At 40.7% G+C, this 16,169-nt stretch overlaps 1 protein-coding gene across 1 annotated transcript; it reads left to right on the top strand.

Moving 5' to 3' along the window:
• The first annotated feature begins 7,148 nt into the window (after positions 1-7,148).
• Positions 7,149-13,587, top strand: TM4SF4 (transmembrane 4 L six family member 4). Its single transcript, XM_058812415.1, has 5 exons — positions 7,149-7,496; positions 7,744-7,833; positions 10,262-10,395; positions 12,973-13,162; positions 13,388-13,587. Exons 1-5 carry the CDS (start codon positions 7,326-7,328, stop codon positions 13,403-13,405), a joined length of 603 nt encoding a protein of 200 aa, XP_058668398.1. The 5' UTR covers positions 7,149-7,325; the 3' UTR covers positions 13,406-13,587.
• Positions 13,588-16,169: the final 2,582 nt, after the last annotated feature.

Raw genomic sequence — 16,169 nt, 5'->3', positions numbered from 1 at the left:
GCAAAGAAAAATAAAATAGGAAGGTGTAATCAAATGAAGGGAGAGCTAGAATGTCCTTTTGTTTAGTAACAACACAACAACAGAACCCGAAAAAGACACTACACAGTGGCAATGACAAGAATTATGCTGTAAGAAGGGACAGGGCATGCCCAGAGGCAAGATTTCCATTGCTAAGGTTCATTTGAAGCTTAATGTGGATACTGTGACCAGCAGTATAACTCTACTCCTAGCCTAGCAAATTTAATAGCAACTAATCCATAATCACCAGGCACAAGCAGCGCCTAGTACAAAACATTTGCCTTAGACCATCTGGATGTCTATTTACAGAGCAACCACTTTGTTGCTGTGCCTGCTGTAGATTTCATGATTGCAAAGGGATGAAGTGGAACATGCACCCCTCTCCCGTGAATTCTCCAGACACAGGGACAGGGCAAGCTTCTCAAAGCTGCAACAGCACAGAAAGAACTGAAGGGGCAAAGATGCTGGGAGAAGGTGTAGAGGTTGTCCCATCTTCCCTCTGAAACTCTAATTAAGAAATCCAAGTTTAAAAAAAAGCACTAATGGTCTGATAACAGGACTAGCATGGCACGTCTTTGCTCTGTGGGCTTTTCTTTGGAGAGTTGTCTTTGGGGCTGTCAGTAGACAGCGTGTCAGTAGACAGCATACAATTCACAAAACCCCCAAGTTTTCACACATTTTCAACCAGTTCATAAAAAGAACACAAACTTCCACAACATTTGTTGGAAATTAGACTTAACGTTGCATGGTCTGTCTCAGTTTTTAAATGCATTTGTTAACTGAGAAATCAGTGAATTACTACAACGGTGCAAAAGCAAATGCTCCACCTCAGATCTCCACTACTGCAGTGACTACTGCAGGCAAGGCCACAAGCATGTAGTCTCACATTGCCCTCCATGAGCCTGTGGAGCCTATTGCTGATAACCAGGAACTCCAAGGTCAAGCCACCAGCAACTTGAGCATATTGGGTAAAATAATAGCATTTAAATTGTGCATGAAGAAGGATTTGGGTAAGACAATTCCTCATTTCTTCTACAGCAAGGTTTCCCACAGAAGTTTGAGGGAGCGATGGATACATTCGAGGTATACAACTAGGTTCTTAATGTATTAAGTAAAAACTAAATGTTTTATTGATTTTGGAAAAGTGGAGTAAAAGTCACAGCTGTGAGTTCTAGGCATTCCACACATAAAAACCTAACAAGCTGCTTCCTCTAGAATTTCTTGATTCTTGCTATCAGAGCAGAGCAGCATAGGAGAACATACTATTCAGTCTTGAAAATCTTTCTGTAATAGAATTACAGCATGAGGATAATAAAGAAAACAACTGAAGAGGAAATAAGTTGTAAACCTGGACTATGACCCCACTCTTAACAAATGTCCGGGTGAAATCAGCACAGGAGGTGGACTAGCCAGCTGGAGGCATGTTTGTAGTTATGAGTAAGATAAATATGAGGCATTACACATCCCAGTCTCTCATCAGATGGATTAAAAAGAATGGTGTATATAGCATTCTTACTGTCAATCATAAGCGGTACAGAATTGCATCTAAGTACATGAGACATACAGTTTGGAATGACCTATAGCAATCCTTAGATTTGAATACACTCAAAACTATAACAGTCTTTCAGATTTGACCCAAAATGGAAACAGTTCTACTTCCACAGAACAGATAGTCTTCCTTCCTTTCGTTCTTCATTCTGCCTCCCTACACAAGCCTTAAGGCAGACATATCCCTTACAGAATTCTGGAGAAGCAAGAGAGCAAAGAGCCAATTAGCCACAATCATGCCATTTTCATGGAGTACGTGAACAATTCAGCTGAACAACACAAGTGGAGAATATGAAACAAAGCAGCAAGGATGAAACTTGACAGAGAGACTGGCTTTGACAGATGTGGAGCTCACATCTCCTCATCACCACAGGAACCAGCATATGGGAAAGCTGTTTATCATCACAAAGAAGCTGTAGAAAGAAAGAGCTGGTTCTCTTCTACTCCCATCTCCTCCAAGACTAGAAAGAAAGATGAGAGGTAAGTATTCTGTTCCAGGGTGAAAGCAAAGCAACTCCATGAAAGTTTGCGGCATTATTCCTGTTTTGCATTTGGGGCCACATAAGGTTCCTAGCTGAGTTAATGAATTCACGAAAGGATGTTCATCTCAATTACACTGGTATCTAGCAAGGGGTAAGAATGCGCAGGCTTTATCTCTGGCACCTACCTTCCCTTAAGGCTATGTGTACATTTGATGTTTGCAGCCCAGTAAAGACAGGAGCAATCTCCACCTGCACCAGCACTGGTGGTTTGCAAACAAGGAAGGCAGCACCCACAGCCTCAGCAGCCACAGCAGCACTCCTGGCATCCTGTCGGGTATTTATTTGCACCAGAAAGGCTGGTAAAACCCTGGGCTGTCTGTAAGGCCCCTTGAAAGGACAGTGGGAGGACTAAGCCAGCTGAATGGCTTTTGTCACACACTATAAGAATCTGAGTGCTTATAAAAGCAAAGAAGGAAATTCCAGGTCCAGGCATGTGATGTGAAAACTTAAAGATATTAGTTGTTGCAAAAGACAAAGAGATAGAATAATTTCAAAATATAGACATAAAAAGCCTATCAAAACCAAAAATACAAGAATTAAAATCTGCCCTCCCTGAATATGATGGGAACTATGTGTTTTGAGTTGTAGCCAAGATTTCACTCAAGCAACAGTAATTTCCATTTCTCATATTTTCAAAGATTTAGAGTCCTTGTACAAATATTTCTTACAACTGAAATTTTCTTGTGAAATATCAGGTACCCTGACTGCTAGAAAATGAAACTAGAAGCAGACCAAAGCAGGAAAAGCACTGGGTTTTTGTGAGGATAATACACATGGAGACACACTGTATATTGCTGCACTCTTCAGAAACACACTGAATCAGGATGAACACTGGGCTCTGAAGACATATAAGTGACTGACTAATAGTCACTTTGATACAGAAAACCAAGCCTAGTGATAGCAACCTGCGACACTTCCCTGCAAAGCAGGGAAAGAATAAATGCATCTGGTAAAAATAGGAGGCAGATTCATCCGTTTCTAAAATTTGAAGCAACTGGTATAATTTCCCAGGTGTCTACTGCTTGTTTGCTTGCTTTTGTAAAGTCAAGAGGAAGAAGAAAAACTAAATTACAGCAAGAGGATAATGGTACCTGATGGACAGTTGTGCACTTCAGCAGGCATACTGACAAGAAGAAAATATAACTGCAAATGCTGTATAACCGCTGTAAATAATAATTTGTGTGACTTGGCAAAAACTTGTAACAAGACAATAAAGAGCACACAGCCCCACAGAGAAATAAATAACAGGTAACCCTAAAGGAAACAATTCCTTTGTTTTCTCATTTTTAGAAATACCTTAGGTGGAATTTTTGTCCTCATTGTTAAAAGTACTTCAGTGGTGCTTAGATGGTCCACCACAATTCTGAAGCTCCTTTGTTTTCTCTTACAGACATTGTGGATTACAAAAAGGTCAATTTCATTAATACATAACAACACACTTTTCATATAAATGAACAAAAATAAATATCACAAGATTCAAGAAATGCAACAGTAGAAAAAGAGAGGTATTACATACATATAGTTATGTAATTTTTACTTACTTTAAAGTAATATAAATTAGAGAAGTATCAGAGATTGCTTAGAGCCCACATGCCCATTTGCTACTGGCTGACAGTTACTTTTGGATTCATGTTCAGAGTATGCCTCCAGGAGAAAGAAGGAATGGAATTTTATTAAAACCCTTACAGAACATGCCCCATGTCAAAAAGGGTATTTGTGGGAAAGTTGGTGAATGAGCAGTGGGGACATGTAAAACAGAACATGACAATGGAACAGTGAAGTACAAAGCTGAGTCACAGTACAGTTGAATACAGTAGTTCCAATGCGCCTTCCAGCCCACTTCTCCTAGACACTCGTCATCAGCATACTTGGCTTGTCTGTATTCACGGTGATGCAATGTCCATGTGTCACTGAGGACACCACCCAGTCCAAGCTGCGTTTTCCATAAGCTCTGAGCTTTGACAAAGGTCAAAAAGATATGAGGGAAATACTGTGTATATCAACAGACTGTCCTCAGAGCTTGGGAGAGTCCCGCAGCTGGGGCTGGGACAGGAAAAGCTGTCGAGAGGAAACCCGTGAGACTGAGCCTTTCCTTAGGCATCTTCCCCTCTCTGCTCTCAGGTGCCTCACACAACGCCAGCCCCCAGGTCTGACAGAGGAGCCTGGGCACAGGAGAGGGAATTAATTTCTCCCATGCCAAAGCTGTGTATATGGGTGCAATGGTGGCTTTTACTTTTGTACATAGCCCCGTTTTCAGCTTCTCCCTGACATGCATTGCATATCCATGCATTTCACAGGGAAGGAGTGCCTGACTCTCCAGCAAGAGGAGCAGGTTCTGCTTCCTCATTACATCCCACTGGATGTACCCCTTTACTACACAGCTGTCAGAGCTGGAGGGCTTTTTAGAGGTCTCCAAAGAACAGCTTGTGCTAACGTGATCCTTCACTGCAATGAAGATTTGGATCACAAGAAGGGACACATTTTTCAGTTCATTCTCCTTTGCACTCTCTTGAAAGAAAGAAATTTGGTGCACAGTTTAGCAGTCTCTCTCCAGCCCTCAATGGAGCTGCACAACACCAAGCATGCATTGTGTTACATGTGTTAAGAGCAATTTGATGCAGGAACATCCTTCAGTATTTCTTGCTTGACATCTATGTGTCATCATATATATTTTGTAAATTATTAAATATGTATATGTGTAAATGCATACACACAAGTTTACTAGCAACAGCAGAGGCTTGAGCAGACTTGTTTTCTACTAGGCTAGTGTAAATCCCATCCTACCTATGAATTTGTACCATCCCACTCCCTCCTGACTCAATTTAAGGGAGGGTCAGTACTTGTCACAAGGTTATCAAGCTCCAGGTACCAAAAATACATTTAGAATATGGAAGCAGCCACACAAATCACAAGAGCAAGGACTTATAACCTCAGGTCATAACTGTCTAATGAGTTCAGTAATTGACACAAAAAACTGACCAAGACAAACCTATCTACAATTCCAAATTACTAGATACATCAAAATACAAAATTTGAAAGGTATCAGCACTGCTTACATCCTCCTGAAACTACCAAAACTGCGTGGCCTGATATTCCTATAATTTTCCACAGGAAAATTTGTCATTTCTCTTTTCTACACAGCATGGACTTTGTATGACTCAGGAGATGAAGAGTGAAGGAAACACCTTCCTCGAGTACACCAGAAAGGAGTGCCTTCCATTATGATACTACAGTTTCTATATACATGCTGCTCAAGAGGACAGGATGACACAACATTCAAAACTGGTTCCACCCCAGTTACCAGAGTCTCCCGGATGAAGCATTTATTCCAGGACTAGAATTGTGCCTAATGTTTGACAATGGTTCACTCCTCCCAAATAGATGGCCAGAGGTGGAAAACATGGGTGGGAATGGAAGAAGAGCCTCTTTCAGAGCACCTGAGTGTGCAAGCTAGCCAGTTTTTCCCTGGGGAAAATGCTTCACTCAATCTGAGTGCTGTTTTCCAGATCAGGTTGGATGCCACTTCACTGCTAAAAATAATGTGCAGCTTAACTCCTCACATAAAAGCTGGCAATAGTTTAAAAACTCCATGCATAAATGAGTGTTGAACAGAGGGGTCTGGCTAGACTTCAGTGGCACCAGCAATGTTAGTGAGTGGAGGAAGGAAAAGTGCAGGAGTGCTGTGAACACCTGGCAACAACCTGATGGAAGCATCTGCCTTTGAACCACTTGCTGTGAAATAGGATGGCAGGGTGCTGGACGCAATAAAACTTAAAACTTTTTACCGCAAAGCCACGATTCACTGGCTGCAAAAAAAAAAAAGCCACATTGTAGTCAGATAGAGAAGGGGAGAAAGCCAACTAAGACTTATATTCCAGCTACAGGAAACATTTTCCCAGTACCTGTTACCAAGCCACTGTAAGTGGGAGACATGGGGATCTTCCAGTCCACCAGGAACAACCACTGTCACTGTCCAGGCTGTTCTGCTAGATCTGCACTTCATACCAAGAACCTGTTCACTTAATTCCTGTTGCATTATGTGCCAACTTGAGAAGCCACTCAAAAATTTGTCTTAATAAATACCTGAATAAAACATTTTACAAAGTAAACTAGCGTCATTTCCTCAGAAATCATGAGGCTGCTCAGCACTGCAGACACTCCAGTTCCCAGGACTGGTCCTCACAAAAAAATTATCCTCTGATCTTCCTAATATAATAACAAATACATATGATTGGCAGTAGTGACAATCATTTCTTGCCATTCTTTATTGAATAAGCTTAAGTGCTATTAAATATTCTCCTATGAAAGTAAAAAAATGTGTGAGTTATCATAAAACATGGCATATGCCATAATTTCAAAATAAAATCTATGTAAAATACTGTCAGGTTTTTGTTCATCTTCATCATATAACTTGATATTTGGTGAAGAGAGCTATTAAATATTAGAGCATTTCTAATTCAGTCTTTCCTGCAGTCTTCCATCATGCAGAGTATGAAATTACAGAATAAATATAAAATCAATCTTTTAATCCCCAAAATAGAGAAGAAATGCATGCCCTGAGGCATAGTCAAACTACCTAACTTCAATAAATAAGTGCTTTTCATCTTGCTGCAACCCAAGAGCTTTCTTGGGTCTCTGGATGTCTATCTTTACTGGTCTAAAATGGCTAATTTTTGCATTAGTTAGTTCTCTACTGTTTCAATTACAGAACTGTCTCACAACATGTAAAAACTTGGACTATGAATATGTTATTCATATCAGCTGACTCATTACACATTTTTTGTCAGTCCTTGCAAAGTAAGTGTTTTCTAGTATGAAGAAAGATCATATGTTGTAAAAATGATGATCCAGAGCTGAGACACATATCAACCTATGACCTGAGCCCAGATTATGAAATGTGTCAGCCACCTTAGTAAAATATTAACCGATTTTGTGGGTTGTCATAGTAAAATGAGAGGCTGCCCTGAACATAACTTCATTTAAGGACATTCAGAAAATTGACATCACAGCTGCAAGGACATATAAAGGACCAGCACAGTGCATTTTCAACTGACTGCAGGAACACTGACAGGAGCATTGTACAGGCTCAATTCCTCTAACAGCACAACAGAAACTGGATTTTGCAAAGTACACCCAGAAGCTTCTTTTTATAAATCAGTTCTGAGAACATCTGAGAGACTTTATCTTCAATTGTGTTTACAATTCCTTTAAAGAAGCATGTGCACAGGAGGCTGTGCCAAGTGCCTGGGAAGTACTCTCATCCCCCTGGCTGTGCTCTGCACCCTTGCTAACATTTTGTTGTTTTTCCCCGGAGGAAAAGTTGAAGAGAGTGCACACATTACAGATGAAGTTTGGTACTTTGGAGGGATCTTGGGATCGGGTGTATTGGTAAGTGTCTAAATTCAGATATTTATATTTTCCCCCATCCACAGCCATGACTTGCATTGTTGAATTTTCTCAGGACTGCAAATTCCTCTTGGATAAACAAATAAGTTATAAGCCATCCAAAGTTTTGGCAATAAGTAACTTAAACTAATGATAAGGAAAAAAAAACCAAACCCATAGAATTACTATATTTAAAAGAAGATGTAATTTGAATTCATCCCAGTTCAAACTATATTTCTATTATTCATAGATGATCTTCCCTGCCTTGGTATTTTTGGGCCTTCAGAATAATGATTGCTGTGGATGCTGTGGTAATCGGAGCTGTGGAAAGAGGTTTGCGGTAAGTGAAAGGAAACATGGCAAAAAAAGTAAAAGCTGAATTGTTACTGATATACGTATTTTCCTCTCACAGCCATTGCGAGTCTAGATAGAGGCTATCTTGAGCGTGGGACAAAAAGCCCTGCCATTTGTTTGAGTGCTGGGAAGTAGAAACAGCAGGCTGTAAAAATTGTATTATGCCTCTGATGTTTTACCTCCTGTACTAGAACAGTATAGCCTCATTGTTTTTTGCTATCAGGATAGCAAAAGGATATCAAGATACTTATAGTTACTATCACAATTAAAATTTATTGCTGAAAGATCTACATTTTGTTTTGCAGAGTACAACAGTCCTCTCCTTAACCATTTTTTGTTGGCAACTTTTAAAATCACTCTGGCAGTTAGGCACTACATTCCCAACTCACTGCAGGCCGACAAAATGAGATGTGTTTCATTAGATTCACAGGAAGATTTTCAGGAAGGAATAGACCTCAGGACATCACCTAATCCAACCTCCTACTTTAAGCAGTGTGGGTGAGGCTCCACTTTGAATTTATAGCTAACTGATTTTCACACTAGAAAAGCTTCCAAAGAATACTTTCAGACACTAACAAATACCTCAAGCATTTTAGTTTAAAAATTAAATTAGAAAAAAAATTATTTCTAGTAGGAAAAGATGTCTTTTTGAAATAAATTCTCTTGATCCAGTAGATCAGTATAGTTTTTAAATAAAGGAACAGATTTTCCACTGAGAATTAAAAAGAAAGAGAGAAAAACAAATAGGAAAAGATTCATGCCTATGAGGTTGACTGAAGAACTTTCCCTAAATTCTCTCTTTGATGCTGTCTTCACGCAATACCAACAAAACAGGTTGAACCTTGAGAAGGAGGAAATGGAGCCATCTGTTTGTCTTTACAACACTGCATGATCCATTTTCTGCAAGCAGTGAAGAGAAGCTGGTTGAGTTTTGCAGAGCACATACCGCTCCACAGGCAGCCAAGAACTGCGGTGCTGCTACTGCTCAGCCGGGAGTGACCAGGGCCACAGGAGGTGACCAGGGCCGGCCACACGCAGTGACCAGGGCCACAGGAGGTGACCAGGGCCGGCCACACGCAGTGACCAGGGCCACAGGAGGTGACCAGGGCCGGCCACACGCAGTGACCAGGGCCACAGGCAGTGACCAGGGCCGGCCACAGGCAGTGACCAGGGCCACAGGCAGTGACCAGGGCCGGCCACAGGCGGTGACCAGGGCCGGCCACAGGCGGTGACCAGAGGCCACACGCAGTGACCAGAGGCCACACGCAGTGACCAGGGCCTCCCTCCTGCCGTGACCAGGGCCACAGGCGGTGACCAGGGCTGGCACTCGCAGTGACCAGGGCCGGCCACAGGCAGTGACCAGGGCCAGCACTGGCTGCGTGGGGGCCAACCTGCAGGTGTGTGGTGCTGCTTGCAAAGCAGCCTGCCTTCCCTGCTGACAGCGTGCTGGAGTGCAGCTGACTGGCAGTATTGATAGTGTCCAGAGTGCCAGGTACACTCTACTCCAAGAGTCCTATGGACCTTATCAGCATCAGCGTGTCTGAGAACCAAATTTGGTATTTTAGCTGAAATCCATTATTATGATGTCTACTACAAAATCATAATTTTTAAGTTAGCCCTGACAGATATATCAACATAAAAATGCACGCTAGGACTCAAGACAAGACTCTTGCAATGAGGTCTGAACAAAAAATCACATTGTACTTGATTATATTAGAGGTAATCTCCAACCCAAATGATTCTGTGACATGAAAGTATTGGGTTTTTTTCTTCACCTGTATCACTTTATTCCTACAAAATACATAACCTTAACCTACAAATTGTTATGGCTACAAGTATTTCAGAATTCAAGCAGGGCATTAGTTCTTGCATGATTTACTTACATATTAGTATATATGGAAAATTCTAACAGAAACCAGAAAAATAAAGACATACTTTCCCATCCACTCCAATCGTAATACTAGAGCTTACACCTGTGAGGAGGTAAAGTATACTAATATGAAACCTAAAGGGAGACTTGGGAAGGAAAACTGTAATTATTTAGTCCAAATATAACCAAGATACCAAAGCCGACTTGTAAAGGATACTGAAGATTTTTTTAATGCCTTGAGTGGTCCAAGACTTTAGTCTTGCTTGCAGTGTCCTGAGATGAAGGTCTGGCCACAGAGGAGCAGGAGGCCCCAGAGGGGAGCAGTGCCATCTGCTGCCAGGCCCTGCCTTCTCCTCCTCAGGCACACAGGGCCAATGCTGCTAAAGCTTTAAAATACCAATACACATTTTCTATGCAATGAAAACTAATAGGCTTCAGCTGTTCAGGTGTTGACTATTTGACTATTAACAGCTGAATTTAGGGAACATTTCAGGGAACAGCTGAATTTAGGGAACCAAAATAACATTATTTTTCTCTTCATCAGATGTTTTCTTCTATAATATTTGCTGCCGTTGGAGTTGTGGGAGCTGGATACTGCTTTATTTTGTCAGCAGTAGCCCTAAACAAAGGCCCTAAATGTCAAAGTCAAGGAGGCTGGACCTACCCTTTTGAGGCTGGGTAAGACAAGGCAATCAGAAAAAAAGATATACATGTTTTAAGTTTGTGAGATGATTCAAATTCCAAATCCATTGTATAAAAATGAGAATGTTATTGCTTGTCTAAATTATACAAGCTCTTACAAGTGTTTGCAGCACACAGCAAGACTTCATAAGGTTCAAGAGCATGGATTTAAAGAAAAGCAAGTACAATGAAAACTACTGAGTTTCAAAGGGGCCTATAAAGAGAAAGGTTATTCTTGGGATGATAAGCAACATATGGGGATAAATTCCACTTTGATGAATAGCAATGACACATTGAGACATCTCTCAGAGTCTTGAAGGAATTGGCTGGTGTAATTGCTCCATATTTGAAAAGTCCCGGCAGCCAGGAGGAGCCCCAGGTGTCTGGAAAAGAGGAAACAATACACCCGTTCTTTTAAAAGGGTAGAAAGGAGGAGCCTGGGAACCATCAACCTGCCAGTCTGCCCTCTGTGCCTGGGAAGATCATGGATCAGCTCCTCGTAGCAGGTCTGATGATGCACATGGAGGACAGGGAAGTGATTTGTGTCAAGCAGAATGTCTTCACCAAAGGCAAGCCCTGCCTGACCAACCCAGGGGCCTTCTATGGTGGAGTGACTCCATCAATGGATAATGGAAGAACAGCAGAAGTCATTTATCTGGACACAATCCCCCACAATATCCTGCTCCCCAAATTGGAGAGAGATGGATTTGATGGGTGAACTGCTAGATGGAGAAGAAAGTGTTTGGATGGTTGCATCCGGAGGGTGGTGGTCAGTGGCTCAGGATCCTTGGACATTAGTGACAGGAGGTGTCCCTAAGGGACTGGTGTTATTTCATATTTTCACTAATGACACAGATGAAAGGGGCTACCAATGATGATCAGAGGGATGGAACACCTCTTCTATGAAGAAAGGCTGTGAGAATTGGGGTTTTTCAGCCTGGAGAAGAGAAGCTTCAGGGTGATTGTGGCTTTCCAGTACCTGATGGGAGCCTACAAGAAAGATGGAGAGGGACTTTTTATAAGAGCACGTAATGACAGGACAAGATAATGGCTTTAAACTAAGAGCAGGTTTAGATCAATTATTAGGAAAAAATTCTTCCCTATGAGGGTGGTGAGGCACTGGCACAGGCTGCCCAGAGAAGTTGTGGATGGCCCATCCCTGGCAGTGTTTGAGGCCAGGGCGGGCAGGGTGTGGAACAACCTGGGACGGTGGAACGGGTCCCTGACCTTGGCAGGGGGATCAGAATGAGATGATCTTTCAGACCCCTTCCAACCAAAACCATTCTGTGAGTCTATGATTATATTGAAATTTAATGGCATTCAAATAATTACATAATATAATATAATATAATATAATATAATATAATATAATATAATATAATATAATATATGTATAATTTTATTTTGGCTATGGCATTTCGAAGCTGCTTGCTCCTCATGCTGTGCAACTCAAAGATGTTCACTTTCATGTATATTTATCACTTAAACCCAGCTATCCCACTGCTGAGACTGAAGTCAAGACAAGTTCAACAAACAACAGGGCACAATGTGCTACTGAGGAGAGCAGGTGTGATCAGAACAGAATGGCAAGGGCTGCAGTAAACTCTCCATTACCTCAGAGCCTTTAATGTAGTCTGCCTCAGTCAAGAGTGACCTGGCAGCATTTCTTACATAATATACCAAAAAAAAAAAAAAATTACCTGAAAAAAAAAAAAAAGAAAGAGAAAAAAAAGAAAAAAGAAAAGAAAAAAAAAAAAAAAGAAAACAAGAAGTGTACAGGTAGAGGATTATTTGTTCATAGGCCACTGAGGGCCAGAAACCAACTCCCTTGGTCTCATTCTGAGTCTTTGGAAATATGCTCTGTTTCAAACATTGTTTTGATTGCAGTCCAGAAATCACTTGACAAAAACACAAGTCAGCACTAAGAATATGCAGATGAAATATAGCCAGTGGTTAAGCAGTTTACAGTTAAATCAAAATGTGAAGGTAAAAATTATGGAAGTTATTACCTTTACTTTAGATGAGGCATCTAGAACAGCAAAAGCTGTTATTTTCAGCTCAGTGGACAAGAGGTGACATGCCTGATTTCATGATTTGTTTTGATAATTCAGTTGTTTTGATTACAATGTACTCCCTTGTTCTCAACTCTACTTTGAGATACTGGATTACCTACCCTGATCACAGTCTCCCACCCACCCCCATACACAAAAAAATGCTGTAATCAAGTAAAAGCAGCAAAAATGCCCCTGACAAAACACTGTAACAGACAAAACCCATTTGGCACATGCTTGGCTAAGATCTTTTCTTTCCAAAACACTAAAAATGGTTCAATTGTATCAAACACATACTTGTCTCCAATTGCTCCCTTCTGATGTCTTGTTTTTTCCAAATCACTTGCTTCAGCTTACCTAGAAACTAAGCTGAAGTCAATTTCTAGACAAGTAGGACCAGTGTGGCAATGGAAATTCACCGAAGTGAGCAGAACCATGTCGCAGCAGTGACAGCCTCTCCGTGGTGAGAAACCCCTTTATGAGTTAATATGGTCTTCTTCCTAACTGTTTTGTTCTCATGTAGGGATTACCTTGGTGACCACGGATTGTGGATAAAGTGTACATCACCTGATAACATTGTCCCGTGGCACCTGACCCTCTTCTCCTTGCTGCTGGTGATGAGCGGGATCCAGGCAGTGCTCTGTGGCATTCAGGTGCTGAATGGCATCTTTGGAACCATCTGTGGGGACTGCAAATGCTGCGGATGTTGTGGGGTGAGCAACTGATGGCTCTCCTTTGTTATTCTGTGTACCGATGACTTACACACACACCTCTGGCTGACAGTCAGAAAAACTAAACTGCCCTTCCTCCAGCTCCGCGATCATGTTTTCTAACATACTGCCAAAACCATGCATTGCTGCCATTAGGAAATAATAAAAGCCTTTGAGAGTCACACCAATAGCAGCCAGGAAATTACCTCCATGTTTTTATTCTTCCAGGGAGAAGGAACTGTCTAATGAACAGGAATGTTGCAGACAACTCTCCTCATCCCGAGAGAATCCCTTCGGCAGCTACTCCACAAAGCAGCCCTCAGATGCACTGGCTCTGGCTGAGAATGAAGGGCTCCTCCTCCCACCAGTGTTATGAAGCCCTGACTCCCTTTCCAGCCTTCCTGAAATCTCTCATCATGGAATAAAATAAGTGAAATACAACTCTCACATTCATTTTATTTTTGTAAAAGAGCTTCCATTTAAAAAGAGGGTATTCTCAGGCAAAATACAAATTTGTGTTACTATTTCTATTCAGGTCAGTTAAGTAGCTTGTTAATCCCCAAAGTTTCCAATCGACACATGAGCACAAATGCTGTTTATTAATCTTTTTGTACAAGTTCAATTTAGCTGTATTTGGCACAATACTATGAAAGAGAGAGGAAAGACAATGACAGCTAGCTCAAAGGCAAAAATAACTTTTAGAAAGAACTTTTAAAACTTTAAAAGAAAAAGCTACTTCCAGAAGGAATCAAGGAGAAGATAGGAGGGATTTGAGACATTTGAGGGATTCAAATAAACTAATAAGCTTCTTTTAAAAATTCTGAAACAAATTTTCACATACCAGCTTGCCAGGTTGGATGTCTCAATGCTTCTCAATATTGGCCAAATCTGTTTTGAAAATTTTCCTTCTGAAATAATGATCCTGTGGTCTGTGCTTTCAGAAAATGCATGTCATGAACCGTGTATTTACACTAGGAGATATCTGAAGAATCTAGAAGTACTTGAAAGCACTGGAAGCTGTTGAGCAATATGCAGAAATGTTAAAAAGTTTGATATAGGTACTGAGAATTATGTTGTACAAGATGATAAATTACAAAAATTACAAAAAAAAACCTCTTCAGAAACAGCTCTCTATCCCACCTGTTCTACTGCATTGCCCAGGAACTTGAGAGTACCCTTTATTTCAACACAAACACACACTGTGCAACTATCTCACATCTATTCTTTCATCTGTGGTGAGCAGCTGTCCTGCACCTCATCTCACATTTGCCCTGTTCGATTTTTATGAAGCCTTTGGGAACAAGGAATGTTTCTCATCAGTGTTCAACAAGGGGATGGGTAGCTGCACTGAGTACAGCTTTGATATATCAATAAGCAGAGTACATAAATTTTTGTGGGAGATGGGGTAAGAAATAACAGGCAGCAGGCTATGATACCTAAAACCATAATCAATGAGCTACAGCTTCTAAGAGGCACCCAGCTACGTGATGGCTTTCTAATATGAGCTAATATAGAACTGATACACAAGGCACACACACTTCAACTTGTGATCCAGACTGCATTCACACCTTGGCCTTCAGGTGTACTGAAAAAGGGTAAATGAGCCAGAACCAGCAGCCCAGCTGAACCCACACTTTGGAGTACCACAATCATATTCCAAAATCTATTCAGTTAAACTAACACCTGAGGCTCTCCCTTAGCACTTAATTTCAAGCAAATCACACATCTGCAGTATCAATTCTGCAGTAACTGGAGATTGTTCTGTTTTTACTCAGCAAAGCATCCAGTAAAATGAAGGAGAGGGATTAATTCTAGAACCTCATAAAAGAGAATTATGTAAAAAGCCAGTGTTAATTATTGAAAAGAAGGCACAGATAAAGAGAGTGCAGCACTAGGAAGGGACAGAAAGATAGAGGTAAGAAAGAAGGCACAAACAAGGATAACTGAAAGGAACCCTGACCAACTTAAAGACCACACTGTGTTACAGTGTGTAGAATTATGAACATACACTGATACAGAAGTAAAAATAATAGTAGTCAAAAGAAAGAATATTAGTATGCTTTGTAAAAATCTCAGAAATATCCATGCTGGCTGAAGCTTCATTATTCACCCATCAAAACTGTCTGCTGGGTGAACAGGCTGCTGAGATCATGGCAACTTCAACACTGCATGGCACTGTTTTAGCTGAGAGCTGTCATAAAAGGATACACATTGGTTATCTAACAACTTGGATTACAACATGTGGAGCATGAGCATGTGATTTTGCGCCCATGCATTTCAGTAGGACAAAATTAAGGTTAAGCCCCTGCACAGCTGAACTATATACAGTTAGTCTTTTTTGACTGTCTTCAATAAACAGACTGCAAAAAATGATACATTAACCACAGGACAGGGTCATCTTTCAGGGAATGATGCATTAACTGGAGACTCTTTGCAAAAAGTTCATCTCTAAAGCAGGGAAGTAACATACACAATGTTGAAAAAATAGTTGCTCAGCCCAGAACAAGGGATGTTTTCTCACATCATTCCAGTCTTGAATGTTCATCACCTGTCTCCCGTTCAACTTTAACTCCCTCTTCGTGGATTGTACATCACTCATAGTATAACCAGTTGCAAGGCAAACAACGTAAAACCCTGGAGACATTCCAGCTGTCAGAGGTTGGGAAGGCTGGCTTCTTTCATTATCCTGACATGGGTGGGGTCTTTGCCCCCATATTTTAATTAAAATGTATATTGAATATATATATTGAATATGTATATACATATATGAATAATTGACTATACAATATAAAATTGAATATTTTAATTCAAAATGCATGCCTTTTTCACAGAATAGTATGTCCACACCTTTATTCTAAGAGGTGTTCTACAGTTCCCTGGAAGCCTATACTAAAACCCTCAAACCCACCCCTCCCCTAAAGAAATTATTTTAAAAAAACAATATGCATCCAAAATCTTTTAAGTTCATTTGTATTTTTTCATGTAAAAGATCAAAGGAATAATTAAAAAA

The sequence above is a fragment of the Ammospiza caudacuta genome, chromosome 11 (genome assembly GCF_027887145.1).
Source record: "Ammospiza caudacuta isolate bAmmCau1 chromosome 11, bAmmCau1.pri, whole genome shotgun sequence".
Classification (NCBI taxonomy): domain Eukaryota; kingdom Metazoa; phylum Chordata; class Aves; order Passeriformes; family Passerellidae; genus Ammospiza; species Ammospiza caudacuta.
This window is presented reverse-complemented; position numbering and strand designations above follow the sequence as displayed.

What these genes read in the sequence shown, in the direction of transcription:
- TM4SF4 (XM_058812415.1), top strand. Translation starts at nt 7,326, where the DNA reads ATGTGCACAGGAGGCTGTGCCAAGTGCCTGGGAAGTACTCTCATCCCC. An exon ending in GCTGTGGAAAGAGGTTTGCG is followed by an intron (nt 7,834 to 10,261) that starts GTAAGTGAAAGG and finishes TCTCTTCATCAG; the next exon opens with ATGTTTTCTTCTATAATATT. An exon ending in ACCTACCCTTTTGAGGCTGG is followed by an intron (nt 10,396 to 12,972) that starts GTAAGACAAGGC and finishes GTTCTCATGTAG; the next exon opens with GGATTACCTTGGTGACCACG.